Consider the following 17,461-nt stretch of genomic DNA (forward strand, 5'->3'; position numbering starts at 1 on the left):
TTCTGTTCCTTCTACTTGTGGAAGGGAGTGCCAGATCCTAGCAGGCGTTATGGATAGGGTTTAGCCTCCTTCCATGTTCCTTGCTTCAGATTCCTACTGTTCCTTGAGAAAGCAGGTTTGCTCTAGGAAGCCAGAAGAGTTTAATACTTTTGACATTGTTATTAACATTGCCAGTAACTGCCCTAGAAAAAGGAAAGAGTATATTCGGTGGTCACTGCCTTGCCTTTGCTATCTACAAAGCCCTGTGTAAAATACCAGGGGTGTAGCAGCAATGTGTAAGAAAACTGCACTCCATTTCTTTGGAAACACTTCAGCACAGGATGTATATATCGTCAGTCCTCTGTGTTTGAATTTTGACAATGTCAAATGGGGTAACAAATATAACCTGTGTTATTCCTCATTCCATTGGAGTCTCAATGACTTTACAGTCTTTGCTTGTGGTAGAATACTTCTGGTGCTTTAGCTGGAGGGTGATGAGTTTAAGAAAGTGGTTGAAATACACACCCCTGCCTGAGGGATGCTGTTGCTAGCAAATTTGAAGTTCATGGTAATCGTTTTATTACTTAGAACTCTGGGTTCTGATGGAAGCTGGTCAGAAATTTTTGAGATGAGTTGACTGATTTGAGTAAGGCATTTTAAAGGAAACATACACTTCCCACACAGTTCTTGTGCAAGTTATGCAATTTCCAGTCAAAACAACAGTAGCCAATTCTTCAGCAATTAGGACAGTTACATGGAGCTGATCTTTCACCGAAACCCCCAACAGTGTGTGAATAAATGTTGAAATGGTTTGGCTTCCTCTTGAACAAAGTACTTATTTCTGAGCTTCCCATCTGGCTTATAAGACATTCGCTGAATAATTTGTGTCAATGTGACTTTCATGTATTGATCTAAAAATACAAGTACTAACAACATTTGTACCGTCAAGCCCTCTCTAGCCGCTTGCTCTTATGATTCAGTGAATGGAATTTAGAGCAGTCACTGGTTTTTGAGAATGGCTTCAGCACTACCACTTGGGAAATAAGGATTTTCAAATGAGCTTCTAGTTGCACTCAGCAAAGCAAACTGATCTAACTGCAGACCTAGAGAAGTTCCATAACAGTGGATAGTTTTAACTACTCAGTTGGATTTTACACATTATGTGAGCTTGGAATAAGTTAGGTGTCTACTACAGGGGTGGAAAACTTACACTGCTGCTTTTCAGTGAGGTATCATGCAGTTTTGAAATGTTTGTGCTTTCACAGTGCACTCATTTCTGTTTTGAAAAACAGTTTTAAAAGCAGCCTGTTAATAAGCAAACATTTTTTTTGTACTAGTGTTTGATTACTGAAAGGTGAGTTAAAAATATATAATAATTCTTAAAAGACCTCGTCTGAGAGAATTTGCTGCCTTCCATCTTGTGGGGCTTTAAAAGTCATGAGGTTGTTGATAGCCACAGATTGTGTGCATAATAAAGGTGGCATGTCCATAACATATTCTACTCATTGAAGGAAGTGAACTGGTTTGACTTGCCTTCATCAGCAGTAAATGGGATCTTTTGGATATTGCTTTTATATGACAAACCCTGCAGTTAGTGCATGTGAATTTGGACACATAATGTCAATGAAAGTAATCCTAATTCTTGAGCCGCTTCTCTTCTTAGCAATTGAATTGAGGGACTGAAGTAGCTCATGGGTTGTGAAAAGTGAATTTTAAACCCGGCCACCATTTTTTATGTTAGCAGTAATTGCAGTATATGCAAGTTCATTTTAAACTTGAGGGCGTGGTAGCTTTTTGCAGTATCTAATAATGAAATGTATGTGTATGAAATACATAATTGTGCCTCATCAGGTTACTTTAACATGTTAGTTCTTTACTCAAAAAAGATGAGACATAGAAATTCCAAACATTATATAAATAATATATGATATACTTTACTATATACTATGTTATGTGCTATATAAATAAATAACATTTTAAAAAAGCACGCACGCCCCTTAAACCTCTCTGCCCCTGAACACAGTCATTTTCTCCATAAGCAAATGCTGGAATGTTTGTGATTTTTCAAATGGAGAGAAACAGATTTCTTGCATGCCTTTCAGAGGCTAAGTTAATATAGCATTTAACCCTAAACTTCCATCTTTAAATTGGTAACAAACTTTCAGCAACTTATTTTTGGAAGAGAAATATTTGCACTTGATAAAACAAATACCATGAGACTCTTAAACCCTGTAGAGGAAATTTCCATCCTGAGACTTGAGCCTCAAGGTTTAAAATGTTTGAGGTTGTCCCTGTAGTCTTTCTCAGGAACCATCAGCAATACAATGTGTACAACTATTTAAAATGCCAGCTTATTACTTCTGCCCCAAGGAGGAAGGAAAAAAGATGTTTTCTTGGAGGATATTTCCCTCTGTCCCAGAAGATATGTAAATTACCCTATTTACTATGAATTACTATTATTATCTTGCTGTAGTTTGTATATGAAATACTGTAGCATGATCAGCACTTCCAAAATTCTCAGACAAAAATCTAGATGGTCTGCAGTCTGTTTCCCTTATCTCTTGAAATTTGATTTCAAAGTGAGGTTCCCAATCTCAGTGGCTGTTTTGATCATAATGTACATACAATTTGAAACCATTTGAATGTTTGTATTTCTCAAATCTAGTAACTGTATCACCAGTGCATGTCTGCATCAGAGCAATGTTAAGATAATGTATTTTGGGGTTTTTCTTGCAGTGATGCTACAGCCTTTTGACTATGACCCTAATGAGAAAAGTAAACACAAGTTTATGGTTCAGTCTATGTTTGCTCCAGCTGATACTTCAGATATGGAAGCAGTAGTAAGTATTGAAATGAATTAAAATGGATTTCTTTACAATTGTATAATTTTATAAGACCTTTCATTGTGTTGCCTAGGGGCTGTTGTCTGTCCACACTGGAAGGATCCTTGAAAGCTTTTCCAGATTTCTATCTCTGCCTTGCAAGGTGTTTTCTGTTTATTTTGAGCTCCAGGAATCTTGCACTGAAAGAGCTAGTATCAGTAGTTGCTTCTTTAAGACAGTGCTGTCAGTAATAAGATACCCAGCCATGAAAAGAAAAATATTAAGTAGTTGTATTTTTTCCAAGGTATTATTTTTTAGCAAGGACAACTTGAACTATATATTCTAAGAATATGTAGAATATATTCTAAGTCTGTGGCATGTTTTTATGTTTATACCTCTACTCTCAGACTTGAGTCTTCCCTTGAGCAGGCCCTTTTTCCAGGAGGATGATTTTAAAGTATTGCTTTTTTCTTTATCCCTACATATGTTTATTATGGCTTAGGTAAATGGAAGGCCCTCACAGATTTTGTCCTGTGGATTACAAATGAGAGTAACAGAGGCATGTAGGTGCTGAAGCAAGGAAGGGCAAAAGATGTAGAAATAAGGTGTCAGGCTACATTAAGACAACTTGGAAAGGAACAAATCGGTATGTCAATTGATGGCTTTTCCTATAACAGCAAAATTTGCTACTGCAAGAAGGCACAAGAAGGCTTTCTCTAGTCTGGCTTTTGTTGGCTTGAGAGAAAGTAGCTAGCGAGGACACAATAAAAAAGAAAAGGCCATTACTCTAAGGTGTGGGTCTTGTGTGTGTTTGTATGTATGTGTATTACTTTAAAAAGCCAACCTCAAAAACCTCAGAGTACCTATGGCTTTTTTACAGTAGTCTTTACAGTATGTATCATCTTTTGAATAGCTTTCTAAAGCTGCAGCCCTCTGCAGGGTTAAGCATTTCCTTTCTGAAAGAGATTTATGGAGCTATACTTGTTTAATGGCCTCAAAATAAGATCCAGTGGGAAAAACAGCAATGGTAATAAAATGTCTGCACCACTGGAAAGATAAGCCAGATTGCCTTTCTTTCTAAACCTTTTAATTTTTATGAGTTACTTTATACCAAGAAAATGTTCCTCTGCTAGCAAAGAACATTTTTTAGGACCTAGGTGGCCCTTCCAGTTTTCCAGAGCTCTACAGACCAGTATGATTTCTTTGCCTGTACCACTTTATCAGCTGTTAGCTTTGTTACCGCTCTCCATGGCTCTTCCTATTCTGGATAAACAGGTGAGACAAATTACTGGAGTACTATAAAGCTTTCAACACTTCACAGGCAGCCAAGGAGCTCGAAATACAGCTCTGACTTCAGCCACAGAAGATCTGAAGTACGATTCTGCTATTTAGGATGAGTCAAATACTTGCTCAGGTTCCACAGGGGTTAGCCATAATTTGACACCTACTTGAGATATGCTGAGCAATACCATGCTACCAGAAGTATGGTCAAAGTGAAGAGAAGCATGTGAGATATCCAAGATGTAAATGTGGATGCTTCTTGCTGTGTATCACTACTATGAATCAGTCTTTTCAGTTCAGGGTTACAGCAGATATTGAGCAAAGATTTATAACTGTTAATCCCTATTAAAAATATTGAAAGGGAACTTGTTTATGGTAGACTCCCTAATTGGGGGAGAGAAGGATGAGAGGGGAAACTCTCTTTTTATATGTAGCACATCTGTTATTATTTAGACATTGATCCTGAAAAATGAGGTGGAAAACAAGGAGGGAGAATAACAGCCCTTTAGTTCATACCAGTCAGGAAGAAAACCTCATGTGGAATTTGGAAAGCAGAAATTGCTTAACAAAGACTTCAGAACTAACACTTAGTGATTAAGGGTTTTGTTACCTTTCCCTTCCTTTAATGTACCCCTCCTTTTTTCTTTTTTTTTCCCCCTAAATCAGGACCATAGCACCCCCTGTCTATGCTCATTACTCTTACACAATTCCCAGTTCTCTCATAAATTACATGTGGGGTTTTTTCTGACTACTTAGAATCTGTTTCCTTCATAGTATCTGGTCTTTCTTTGATACCACTCAGTTACATGTTTGGTTTAATTTTTCATTTTTAATGGTAACATGATAGACACCTGTGGGCTTTTTGTAAGATGATGATATTTATGTCACACTGCATTTTTCATCTGCCTTTATACTAATGTTTAATATTAAATTAATAATAAATTATTCTAGTGGAAAGAAGCAAAACCGGAAGAACTCATGGATTCGAAACTTAGGTGTGTGTTTGAGCTACCAGCGGAAAATGATAAGCCTGTGAGTATTTCAAACTGCATATTGAGTGTTTTAACATAATACCACAATAAATCATGTAAAATGGCATGTTTATACAGACAGCTATATAAGCAAAAGACAGAACCCTCTGTTGCACTGCCTGGATGGCATCACCTTTTGAAAACACAATATAAACTATTTAAAAATCTTAGTGAAGCTTAATGTGAGGAGCAGCTAATTTGAACAATGCACGTACAACACTAGCACAGAGAAGTCTCTGAGGTGATCTGTTTTCATTTAGTGAAATATTGCAGGATAAAGACTATTCTTTTAAAAATTGAAAGATTGTGATTGATGGTCATAAAGCTGAGAGTTTATCCTGAAGCAGGTGTAACTGTCAGCAATATTAATTTTCCTGTCCAACACCCCCTTTTGCTTCCTTGGTACAGCACTGATTTTAGCAAGTAGATTGGTAGAAAGCTAGTAAGGAAGACATAACTGCAGTTAGGGGTTACGTTGCAATTAGCAGCTATAATATTGCAGGATCCTTTTTTGTTAGGTTAATGAACACATTAATTTTTAATGGCAGTATGTAGTGTCAAATGTAGAACTGGTAACGGATTGAATACACTGAGAAATGTTTCCTAGTAGGTAGGTGCTGAAGGCACAATTGTTCCGCCTTGCACTGGGCAGCTTTTAATTCCCATTGTTACAATGTCATTAAGATGGAGAGGTGACAGCCAGCTCTAGGGAGAGAACAGAGAGGCAACCACAGCACAGCAGGAGGGTAGCTCCTGGCAATCCCTGGTTCCTGAAGGAGCTGCTTTTGTTTGTGCCTGGGGAGGGGAAAGGTGAGGAGAGCACTAATACTCCACAAGCAGACCATGAGCAAGTAAGTTCCCACTCGCATTGTATGACGTGGACTAAGGATACTTCCTTTTCTATGTATGCAGGGACTGAAAAGTCAAGTTCATTCTGTCTGCACTTACTGCTGCTGATCTGGTGTTTTTTTTGAAACAGAAATGGGAAGTAAAGGTTACATAAAGAAAAATGTTGTTCATTTCTTTTGATACAGGCACGTGTCAGGTGTACAAAGACAATTTTACATGATTCTCCTCCTAAATATCAGGTGTGTGGTGTGATGTTAACAACTAACCAAAAATCACTCTATCCTTTTTTAACAGCATGACATAGAAATAAATAAAATTGTATCCACAACTGCAACAAAGACAGATTCCTCTGTAATGTCTAAATCAATAAGTTCTTTGGATGACACTGAAGTTAAGAAAATAATGGAAGACTATAAGAGGCTTCAAGTAGAAGTTCAGAGGTTACGGGAGGAGAATAAACAGTTTAAGGTAAAGATACTTCTTTATTTTTTTCCAGATTTACCCTTTTCCTGAAAAAGAAGCTTCCAACATAAAGGTTTGGTTCCCTGACCTTGGCATGATACTCTAATATTCTAATGTAAATTAAAAGATAGTGTAGGTTTTTCCTCTATAAACTGAAAGTGTTGAAATAAATGCTTCTTTGAAAGGGGCATCCAAGTCATGCAGTCAGAGAAACTGATTGGATAGCAAACTACTTAATTCCTTCTCTGTTTTCTTTTTCCACCTGTTTTCCTCAGTCTGAAGCAGGCATTCAGTGTTGGATTTCGCCCTGTTCTCTCAAACTTATGGGAGCTTGAGGGCACTGTTGTGCAAATACTGTTTTAGTAATTGCACCTACAATACATCTATAATACATTACAGTTAAAATGACCAAAGTGAGACAGATTAATAGGAAATATGCTTCCTATCAAATCCAACACATTGCCCTGAAATCAAGTGAATGGGAAGCCTTTAACACCATGCTGAGAATCTCTTTTTACAGCAGTTTCATTTGTTGTAAATGCCTAGATCACAGATAACAGCACCAGTGAAAATTTGGAATTTGTGCCTGTTGGAGCTCAGTGAAGGGAACTCTGTTCTGGCAGCATTGATGCTGCTTGGCTTGGCTGATGCATAAAGAAATTCTTTAGACTTTTGTAAACCAGTTTTGCTCTGCACATAGAATTAAAAATGTATATGGCTGAGACACGACCTTCTTCTTGTATTCTTGCCCCTTTAAATTCAAAAGTGAGAAGCACTGATGTACTCCGAGTCTTTAGAATTTCGCTTATCTGACAATTTTTAAGGCTGCAATAACTTTTATTATAGATTTATTAGTTATTTTTTATGTATAGACTTGAGGCTTTCGCTTCAGTATCTTATGGTTTTGCACTATAATACTGTACCACGTAAAGTCTAACACTAGTGCTTTGGCTGTATACAAGTTTGGTAACAAAAGTCTCATTTTGCTGTCTCCTAAAATGCTCTGTGTGTGTGTGTAATGGAGTGTGCTAACACACAGCTGTGCTGCGCAACATCTTGTGTTATGATGTTGTTTTATCTGTTGTCTCATATATCTTTAAATTGAGAGAGCTGTCAAACTCATACCAAGAATATATCCTAATTACTACCATTAGTTTCATGTCAAAATGTCAGGATTAATGTGATGGGGGAAATAGATTGCCCTTCAAATGCTGATAAAATTCGCTTGTGACATCTAACTAGGCAAATGATGAACATAATTGGCTTAAAGTTGCGTATTTTTCACAATCAATTTTAGTTACACTGAAAAGCCTTTTCCCCAACAGTGCTGTATTTGATTACAGAGCAAGAAAAGCACCTTCATGTCATTCCCTCCATCACTGCTTTTGAAGATCTGGAGCTCTGCAGATTTTGGACAAGGCTTCCTCATTGCTTCCCCTGTTACCTTAGTCAACAGGAGAAAAATTCTAAGAGCATGTGGATTTTGCTCTGCTAGTCAAGTAGATACAGAATTCTTTTCACTACACTTTCCTTCTCAGGATTATTGAGGGAAATAGAGTTCTAAATTAGCTTTCACCTGTTTTATTATGGTCACCTGTAATAAATATGATAAGGGAGAATATTTGAAGCTGTCTTTCAGTAGAAATAATCAATATCTCTTCCTTCAGGAAGAAGATGGACTGCGGATGAGGAAGGCACCTCAGACAAACAACCCAATATCTGCTTCTGCAGCTGCTGTCAAGGACGAAGGGTTCAGCTCCAGACTACTTGCTTTGGTGGTTTTGTTCTTTGTCTTTGGTGTAATTATAGGAAAAATAGCCTTGTAGAGGCAGCATGCTGGAAATTGTAAATTGGTTTGATGGTTCTGCCATATCATTGGATTAAATTTATTCATAACAATGTTTAAAAAAAACTTAATGTATGACATCTCACAGGTCTTGCCTTTAAATTACCCCTGCACAAATACTATGTAACGTAATCTAGAAAGTTTCAAATGTACAGTGAGTGGATGAATGAAAGAGATTATGCTTCAGTGATGAAGGGGGGAGAAAATCACGATTTAACACTACAATGGAATATTGTATATGTCATTTTAAACATTCTTAGACCCTGGTATATGTTGCTGGATGACCTCTTTTTAAAAAAAAAAATTACAAAAAAAAAATAAAAAAAAAAAGGAAAAATAGAAAAAACTCTTCCTCCACTGCCGGAGCTGGCCCTATTGGATGTTTGGAGGTGGGTTAGGCAGGAGGTGTTGATAAACTTCTGTAAAATATGTTAATCCACCATTCTGCTCATAAATTTAACAGTTTCTGTCAGTGTCTTCAACTCTGTGCAAGTTACCAATTTCTTGGCACTTGAATCTTGAGAAACTGAAAAGAATTGTATGTGGCAATGCTGAGTGTGCTAGGCATCATTAAGAGGCATATATTGACTGGTATGACTCTCATTTGGAATAAAGGTCAATGCCTTGTTCTCATAAAGGGACCAAGCTACATTGCTGTTGGTTCATTTAGTTGAATGAAAATGTTACTCAGAGATGTTTAATGCATATTTAACTTATTTAATGTATTTCATCTCATGTTTTCTTATTGTCACAAAATTGACTAATACTATATGGTATGAAAAGGCACCTGTTTAAAGCCAGTGACTAGAACTAAAAATTCGCTGCTGTAGTGATGCGAGATTCTTCTGCCTCCTGGTGTTTTGGGCACTACACCATTGTTGGGAGTTCTGATTATCTGAGCATTGGAGAAACAGTGGTCAGGGAACTGGTTTTGTATGTAAGTAAGTCTAGGGGGACAAAAACTATTAGTAGTAAACTAGTCCTATGCCGTAAAAGACCAATCCTGTTTGACTATGTAGCATCTTAAAAAAAAAAAAAAGGAAAAAAAAAAGAAAAGAAAAATTAAATAAAGCCCCCAAATTAATGTTTCCTTTGTTACTTTTGTCATGTTCTCACAGCTTTAGGGGGTGGGGGGAGGAAACAGTATTCTCTGTCAACTTAGTTCACGGCATAAGGAAAGCCTTGTTTGAGGATGATTTATTTTTCTTTCCAGCCTAATCTTAAAATCCATCCAAACCACCCCATCCTGAGCCTGATACACATAAATGCTGGTCAGAGTAACCGTCCTGACTGCTGAGGTACAAGGTAAAAGGTAACGTCCCATTTTTCAGTTTAGCTGGGTTCAGTAGTTAAGATGCTTAGTAACATGTTGAAAGTAAGGTTGAGGTAATCTTGTGCTAAGCATACTTTTACTGCAAAATACATACACTCGATGTGTTGTAACACGTTGAACTTAAGTGGATGACAGCTCTTGAGCAGGTAGAATCCTGTATATTCTTAGATTAGGTCCAAAAACCATCGGTGACAAGTTTTAGTAGCATCTTTCATGGTTTGAGGTAGGTCTTTTAAAAGCAACTTCTTTCATTCCTTCGTTATTCCTGTGTTTTCTTGGGAAAGCTATTTGGGCTGCAGCCTGTCTGCCATGCTCGTTGACCTTTATATTTGTTCCACTTGTGTCTCAAGGGTTTCCTGCTTTGCAAGTGCAAAGAAGTGACATTTTATGTGATGTTTAATGAGAAGATAGGAGGAAAATAATCTTACTGGTGTGTTCAGCTTAGGAACACAACTCTGGCAGTACCTCCAGAAGGTTCAGCTGAAATGAGAGGGGTATCTTCAGAATTTTAAAATGTGAGTGCCTTGTCTGCTCAGGATGGAAGTGACAAAGCTATTCAAGTATGCCTGTAAAGGGCAGAGGAGATGGGAGATGAGCTGGAAAGAATGAGGCAGAGAGTTCAGTTTGACAGATTGGGCACAACTGATCAAGAAAAAAGATGCTTTCTGGGCAGTAGAAGCTAAAGAGAACTTTTACATGAAACACTTTAAGAGAACCTTTTCAGAAAGACAAGGTTATAAATGATGTTGTAAAATTAGTTTTCATGGCTTTGATGAATGTATTTGAGAGAACCCGAACCGAAGGGAGTTGGAGCTATGCAGTATTTTTGAAGAGGCTGTTGTAAATATCTTGATATGACTGAAATGTGTTATCAGAAAAGCTGAATTCCTAACTTGCTTTAAACAAAAGATATTGACTCTTTCAAGAGCCCTTTGTTCTGCTGCAAAACAGCCTCAGAAAAGTTTGGGCCTTTGAAAAAAAGGCTGTATGCAGAGTAAAGGGGGAGGATTGAAGCCTGGAACTGCTTTCTTGTGAGTATATCTGTAATAATGTTGCAGGGCAATTTTACACACACCGTTAGCTACCATAGTGGACTTGGCTGGCCCGGGCAGCTCCCAGCTGAAGGGGAACGCCAGCAGAATGTCCGTTTTCCTTACAGTGTTCAGTATGCACTTGGTGATCTGTGGCAACTTGGAACTTTAAATCATTTGTGAGCAAAGTCATCCCTGTTGTTTGCAGGGTTATAAAGAGGTCTCAGAAAATGCTCTCATGCTTTGCTAGATGCCTTACAAATGTGTGATCAAGGAGACCAACAAACAGAGGACTGTAGTTAAGGATCTGTTGGCAACAGCTGTAGCCTGCAGTTGGGCCGACCCCTGCTATCAGTCCTAAACAAAACTCCTAAATTAACTGCTCATCTTTTGGAACTTAACAGAATTCTGAGGTCTTTCCTCACCATTTCTGACACAGCTGACCAGCCAGTAACACTGAATTGTCAGGGTTATGCTTTTGCCGAGCTTAAAATGACTGATGAGTGGAATCCTTAGTATGTATCTGGTCAACCAGATACTTCTTTCATACACAGCAGAAAGAAATCTGAAGATGTATTTTCTTGTGAGGTTCCTAAAAAAGCGGTCTGTAGACAGATTACAGACCAGATTGGATGGATGTTCTAAACCTACCTGGATCTTTTGTAAGTTGTTCCTTACACAGTGACCCCAGAGCAAATGTTTTCATGAAGTATTCACAGAAAGTGAATTATTCTGGAGGCATTGTGTATCTTCAGAAGTTATGCATGAAACATAGAGTTTCTAAGTAAGATTGTCTGGTGTCCTTGCACAACACCAGCTATAAGAAAACTGTAACTGATACATAATGGTACAAATCAATATATTCCTTAATCTAATTATTGTCCTTACTCTTATTTTAAGATGCCCAGTTGCATATACATTTATCATTAATTTTCATAGGATCTGGTAGAGGCTGCTTAGGTAGCCTTCATTTTGTGGAGCTGTGTACTCCTGTCTGCACTCTCTGGCCAAATCTGGAATAAATAGGTATCTAAAATGTCCTGAAGCCTCATACTGGGAAATGAATGCAAAATTATTTCTACTATTTTTATGTAGTTATCCACATCTTAAAGCAAATATTCCATGCATGACTGATGGTAACTATTGCTCTGCATTGGCACTTGTCAGCTGTGACTGCACAACTGCAACAATTGCATATGTAAGCCAAGCACCCAGCTTCAAGTTAGCATTGAATAGCTTTAGGGATTGAAGAGCAAGATGATGCCAGGTGTGTCACATTGAGAGGGACTAATGTACCAGAACGCAATTTTCTAACACTACAGGATTGTAACTGCTTGGTGGTGGTATTCCATGTGCTGAAATGTCCTTTTTTTTGTCCTGAAATGCTGTGAATGGGATAAAGTTGGAACCTCATTTTGCAGATGGCTGTAGTTTCTTCTCACCAGTAAACTATACAGTTTTTATTCACTGCACATGTAAAATTGCACTTCTAATTGTAATCTTGATTTAGCAGTCGGCATATTTACATGGTGTGTATTTACATACATACAAAAATGGATTGTTAATGTCTGAGATACTTGATGTTGCAGTTGCCTAATGAAAGAAAACTGTCATCCCTTTTCTTTAGCAATTGTGTATGACATTTTCATCTCTTCATCATAACACTTCCTTAATTCTCGGGCACAGCAGTGACTTAACTGTAGTATTCTACATTTTTGCAACTATACTTCTCTTGCTCTACATGATGTCCTGAAATGCCATATCCTGAGTTCTGTTTTCTATATAAAGTAACTGAGAAACAACCACAACCAAAAATCCCTCTGTTTGAAATTAAAGAACATGTGAAACAAGCGTGCTGAACTTCATGTTTGTTGTGGCTGTGTTACAGCTGCAATAGTGCTTCACAGCAGCGCTGGAGCAGCCTGGGGTGGGAGAGCTGCTTTTTCATTGTTTGAAAATGGGTTAGATCCATTACCCAAATCCTCAAGTGAGCAAGCTGAGAAGGGACAGGTGGTGAGTGAATTTCAGTTACATACTTGAGATTTTTTTTTTGGAGCCAGAAACAGTAATATGAAAAAGAAGAAAGTAGTCTCTAGAGGAGTGAGATTAGTGCAGTGCTGTATGTGAAAGCTGCTATTCTTTGTAATTAGTTATATACCTACAAATTACTTTAGTAATTAGAAAATACTCGTGTAAGCCAATGTTTAGGCATTTTACAAAGAAAAGCAAGTACTGAGCAAAGCTGGTTGGTTGCAGAGTGAAACCTAGCAGTTCTTTGGATACATGTCCTAAAAGGATGACAGTGGGATGCAGTGCTGGTGTAAATCATCTGTTACTGTTAGATAAATAGTGGGATTTATTGTTCAAGCAGGGCAGTGCTGATCCTTTGACCATGTCCAATTAAGATTTCTTTATGTTATGCTGACAGCCTCGTGTATACTGAATCACTTTGTCTAATGGGTCAGTGCAAAAGTGACATTACTCATTGTGCTGTTATTAACTTCTGTTTTGATAAGCTTCAGAAGACAAGTAATTGTGTGTTTCCACTACTCATATTTGCTTAACTATAAAATGTGTTTGTTTTATTAATGGGTTGATTTTTTTTTTTTACTGGATAAATGTAGATTATTTTTTAAAATAACACAAGTACCAGCCAGAAATCTCTTTACCCTGTAACTCTCTACTGAGCGTGCACTTGCGCCCTTCCACATGCCTGTGTACCTGTCGTTTACTCCACTGGTTCTGTGGCATATTTGCTTTCACAGAGCTGCTTTCACATTTGTATCTTGAAGAGTAAATCTTTTGAAAACGTCACTAAACTTCCACGTAGATCTTTTTGCCTCCCAGTCCAGGCCTAAGTTTGTCCTGAAGCTTTTGCATGAGTGAGAACTGAAACAAGGACCACTGAGTCTGTGAGCACAAAAACAAGTCAGCTTTTCCTTGAAGCAAGCTTGAACTTTGGATCTTTCCTCCTATGATCTGTCACAAGAAAATGGCCTTTTCCAGATGGCAGAACAAAAGAAGTTAAGAAAACAAATGAATTAAGAAGAATTAATTGTAGCCGCATATTACAAGTTGACGTTATACATCTGGCATTTCTGTTTATGTTTCTGCATCGGTACATTTCATTCTTTTTTAATAAGTTCCTAATTCTGTGATTTCTCTTTCCAACATCTTGAAGTGCCTATGAAGAACTGAGGCACAACCTGTAATATTGTTCCCAGTTTAGCTGTACTTCATTTTTTTTTAATCAAATCTTTTTCTTCAGTGGATAAACTCACAAGATTAGAAAAGCCTCTTGAATTCCCTCATGTTTGAGTTGGCAAAGTTCCCACACGCAATTATCCACATGTAGCTACTTTTAAAAGACCTTTATGAAGCCTGCACAAAGTCAAGCACTCAGAATTTAGGAAATGGCAAAACCAAGTTTGTGCACTGTTAATTTGGCCACTTTTTGTGAGTACAAGGCAGTATCTGATCAAGCCTTCAATGCCGGGTCAAGAAGTGAGCTAAGGCTGCCCAGAAGTTGTCTAGAACTGCCCTGCTTTGTGTGCCTGAGTTCTCTCAAGATACGTATAATTAGGTTTTTAAAAGCTGAACTGTTGAACTTAAAAAATGGCATCATGGTATTAGGTGTAACCCATGTGTGTGTCAGGATGGAATCCTTTATGTCCTGCTTGTGGACATCCATTCTTGACCCGAGCATCTGAGCTGAAGCAGCAGTATTAGCTTTCACATTTCACTGGGAGGCCACACACAAGCGTGACTGGAGCCAAGAATTTTTGGTTCAGTTCTGAGCCCAAAACAGTGTTTCTGTGAAGGCTGCAGACTGTCCTGCCTAATTCCTTTCCTGATCTATCCTGCCTGAGCTGTCAAATCTCACTCCATTCCCTCCCTCAACCATTTGGTTTACTCCAAGTCATCCTTTTTCTTTCCCTGCTCCTTGGCAAAGAAACCAATGTTCAGATGAGTGTCACTGAATAGCTTCTCTTCTCTGCTGCCTGTTTACTTTCCATCTCAGTTTCTTTGTGCCCATTGCCCTTCCAGCCCTGCCTGTCCTGGACTCCTGGCCAGTGGGAGCACTGGGTGGCTGCACACAGGCTGGTTCCCAGCCCAGGTAACCACTCACCTTCCTGCTTCCTCTTTGACCAATCTGTTCCTTCTTCCTCTTCCCTCTGTGTAGAGTTTGAAGCAATGAAGTCTTGTCAGCCATCTCCTTTCTGCTGTTTCAATGCAGGATATTTATAGTAAATAACAGGCTCGTATTCAGTGTGGATTGCTTATCAAATGAAGCACTGGCTCAATGCTGTTAACATATCCAGAAGTGATTTAATTTGTGTGTGTGTGTGTTTTGTTTCAGTTTAAGAATTATTTAGGAAATCCAGAATCCAAACTACATTCTAAGGTGATTTAAATGGTGGGAATGAAGGTGGCTGTCCTGTAGTCAGGACTAATGTTCATTGTCTGTGTCCCAGACCTGTTTTTCTAATGCAGTGTTAGACATGAAACATGAAGCTATTTGGATTTGTCTTGTTTATGTAGATACAGGTAAATGAATCGAAGAGTTGGAATCCTGATGGTTGAGTGAAGTATACAGCCAGGCAGGCTGCTAACAGTGTAACTGGTACTTCAAAAGCCCATAGATGAGCAAATTTTGTATCAAATCTGGTAGTGAAGAAATTAGATGGAAAACTGAACTAGATTTGGCAGTTTTTGAAGAGAAAGGTATTAAAGGGCCAAAAATCCACTAATTTTGCCATCAAGAAGGAGGAGAGCTTTGGCTAACTGCCCACCCTGTTTCAGTGGTGAAGGAAAAATTTAGATGTAAAATCATATAAAACAAGTAAGGAAAAGGGAAGCAGACAGCAATCAACTCAAAATGAGTTATGTTAAAAATTAACGAGGGAAGCAATAGCCAAAGGAAAAGAAAACTGTGGATTGGAGTGCTTGAGAGGCGGATAAAGAGCCAGAGTTCAGAGGAAATCTTTGTGGTAGGATAAGGACCATTGCTAGAGGCAGGTGATGCTAGTGCTAGTGATGCTTTAAGAGAACTGGAAAAGTGATGTCATTCATTAGCAATGTTCAGTATTAAAAATGAACACATTTAAGTTCAGTGGGTGTAGAAACCTTGTATCAGTATCTCCTAAGGGCAGTCTGTGATCTGCTGATGGGGAGGAATGCATAGGGGACAGCATGGCCCAGGCAGAGTTTTCGGCTAGCTTGGCACCCAGGGAAGAGATGAAAAAGGAGATGGGGTGAATGAAGGAGCACAGTGTAAGTCATTTGATTCTTTGTTTTTCAGCTTTCTTTTGGATTAGAGTTAACTGAGTGTATCCCCCCCAAAGCTTGGTGTTCTCTGACAATCACATTTCAAAAGTGGGCACTCAAGGAGAGCCATAATGCAGTGGGGATGCTCATGGAAGGGTTCTGCTGGGACCCGACATGATTCAGTGGTTCCAGGCCACTGCTGAAAACATACAGAATCCCTACTGATAAAATGTTAATGTGACAAAAATACCCAGGCCCAGGCCCAGAGTAAGAGCTTCTACACGTGTTCCAACGCAGTCCCAGGGTAAAAGACTAATGAGTAAGAATGTGTTCCTGTCTTTAATTACTGTTAGTAGTAAGTGATTATACTTGTGTATGTCTCAGCTGTGAGGGTTGGGAATTTTGGATGCAATTTGGGTATTTACATTTTGAAAGAGAAGCTGAGTAATTGGAATGGATGCAAAACAACAAAAAGATTCAGAAATGACTGGTGGAGTGTGAAAATGCCTTAGAGAGGCTGAGAGAGAACTCAGATGGCTGAGTTTAGCTACCAGAATTGAGAATGTCTTGATTACAGTGCACAAGTACCTTCACGGGGAGAAACTACTGAACACTGCAGCTCTCTGATCTTAAAAAGAGCAACACAATACCAAGCAAGCACTGACTGGCAGTGGGAGCCAGGTGAATTCCAATTGGAAAAAGGCACAAATTCTTAAAGAGAGAATAACTGTGTTATTTAGGAATGTTTCTTCAAAAAACTGTGAACGGAACAATAAAAGTTATGATATTTATGCAAATAGCTTTTTCATGGCTTTTTTTACTTTCAGAAGTATACTTAAGCATGGGAGGGAACAGGACAAAGAGGCTCCTGATGAGGCTTTCATAGGAGATTCATCAGCAGAGCCCACCCGTGGTGCAGAACTGTATGTGAGCATCTGGAGCCAGCTGCAGGAGGAGGTGGGACCGTTCTCAAGTGCTTGCTGCATAAGTATGTGAGGTTGTCTTGTCATTTCTTACATCATGTTAATCCCATCACCACCCTGAAAGGATCTGTGGTCTTGGAGGAGTTTTTTACACCATGTGGTATCTGAACACTTGCTTTGTAAATGAAAAACAAGAAAGTATCTGCACACAAATCTCATTCTTGAGGGTAAACAGAGGGCAGGAATTACCTTCCCGTTCTTCCACCCACCCTCCAAAGGCAGCAGAAGCCATGTTCTTGCCCTGGACATCTTTCAGTTCTGCAGGAACACGTATCCTTGCTGACTGCAGTCACAGGAACCTTTGCTCCAGGCTGCAGCACGTGCCTGCTCTGGCATGGTGATGGGAAGCTGCTTTGCTGAAGAGAAAGCCCTGCTACACATATGGTTTATGGAGATATATGCCTGTGCTGCCCCCGACATGCCACAGCTTACAGCATCTCAACAGGTACATCCCAAAGGAGACGCCACGTTCTCCAAGATGCACTTCCACTTCAAACATTTACCCATGGATCTCCACATGGTAGCAGGCAACAAAACCCAACAACTCTTAGAAGCAGGGAGGTGTTTTGGCTGCTG

The 17,461-nt window shown here is 38.8% G+C and overlaps 1 protein-coding gene across 2 annotated transcripts in view; it reads left to right on the forward strand.

The window, feature by feature from the left end:
* VAPB (VAMP associated protein B and C) overlaps positions 1–12,494 on the forward strand; it is a 34,978-nt gene extending 22,484 nt beyond the window's left edge. Inside the window, exons 3-7 of one of the 2 annotated variants that reach the window (XM_061441764.1) lie at positions 2,716–2,819; positions 5,034–5,114; positions 6,148–6,201; positions 6,459–6,497; positions 8,092–12,494. In XM_061441764.1, coding sequence (XP_061297748.1) covers positions 2,716–2,819; positions 5,034–5,114; positions 6,148–6,201; positions 6,459–6,497; positions 8,092–8,250 — 437 coding nt within the window. In that variant the 3' untranslated portion in view covers positions 8,251–12,494. Of the gene's footprint in view, positions 1–2,715; positions 2,820–5,033; positions 5,115–6,147; positions 6,202–6,256; positions 6,431–6,458; positions 6,498–8,091 lie in introns of both variants that reach the window. The other variant, XM_061441763.1, reaches the window with a different exon arrangement.
* Positions 12,495–17,461: the final 4,967 nt, after the last annotated feature.

Source organism: Pezoporus flaviventris, unplaced genomic scaffold (assembly GCF_033815535.1).
Source record: "Pezoporus flaviventris isolate CSIRO_AGI_PZ_B2104156 unplaced genomic scaffold, CSIRO_AGI_Pfla_v1 ptg000213l, whole genome shotgun sequence".
Taxonomy (NCBI): domain Eukaryota; kingdom Metazoa; phylum Chordata; class Aves; order Psittaciformes; family Psittacidae; genus Pezoporus; species Pezoporus flaviventris.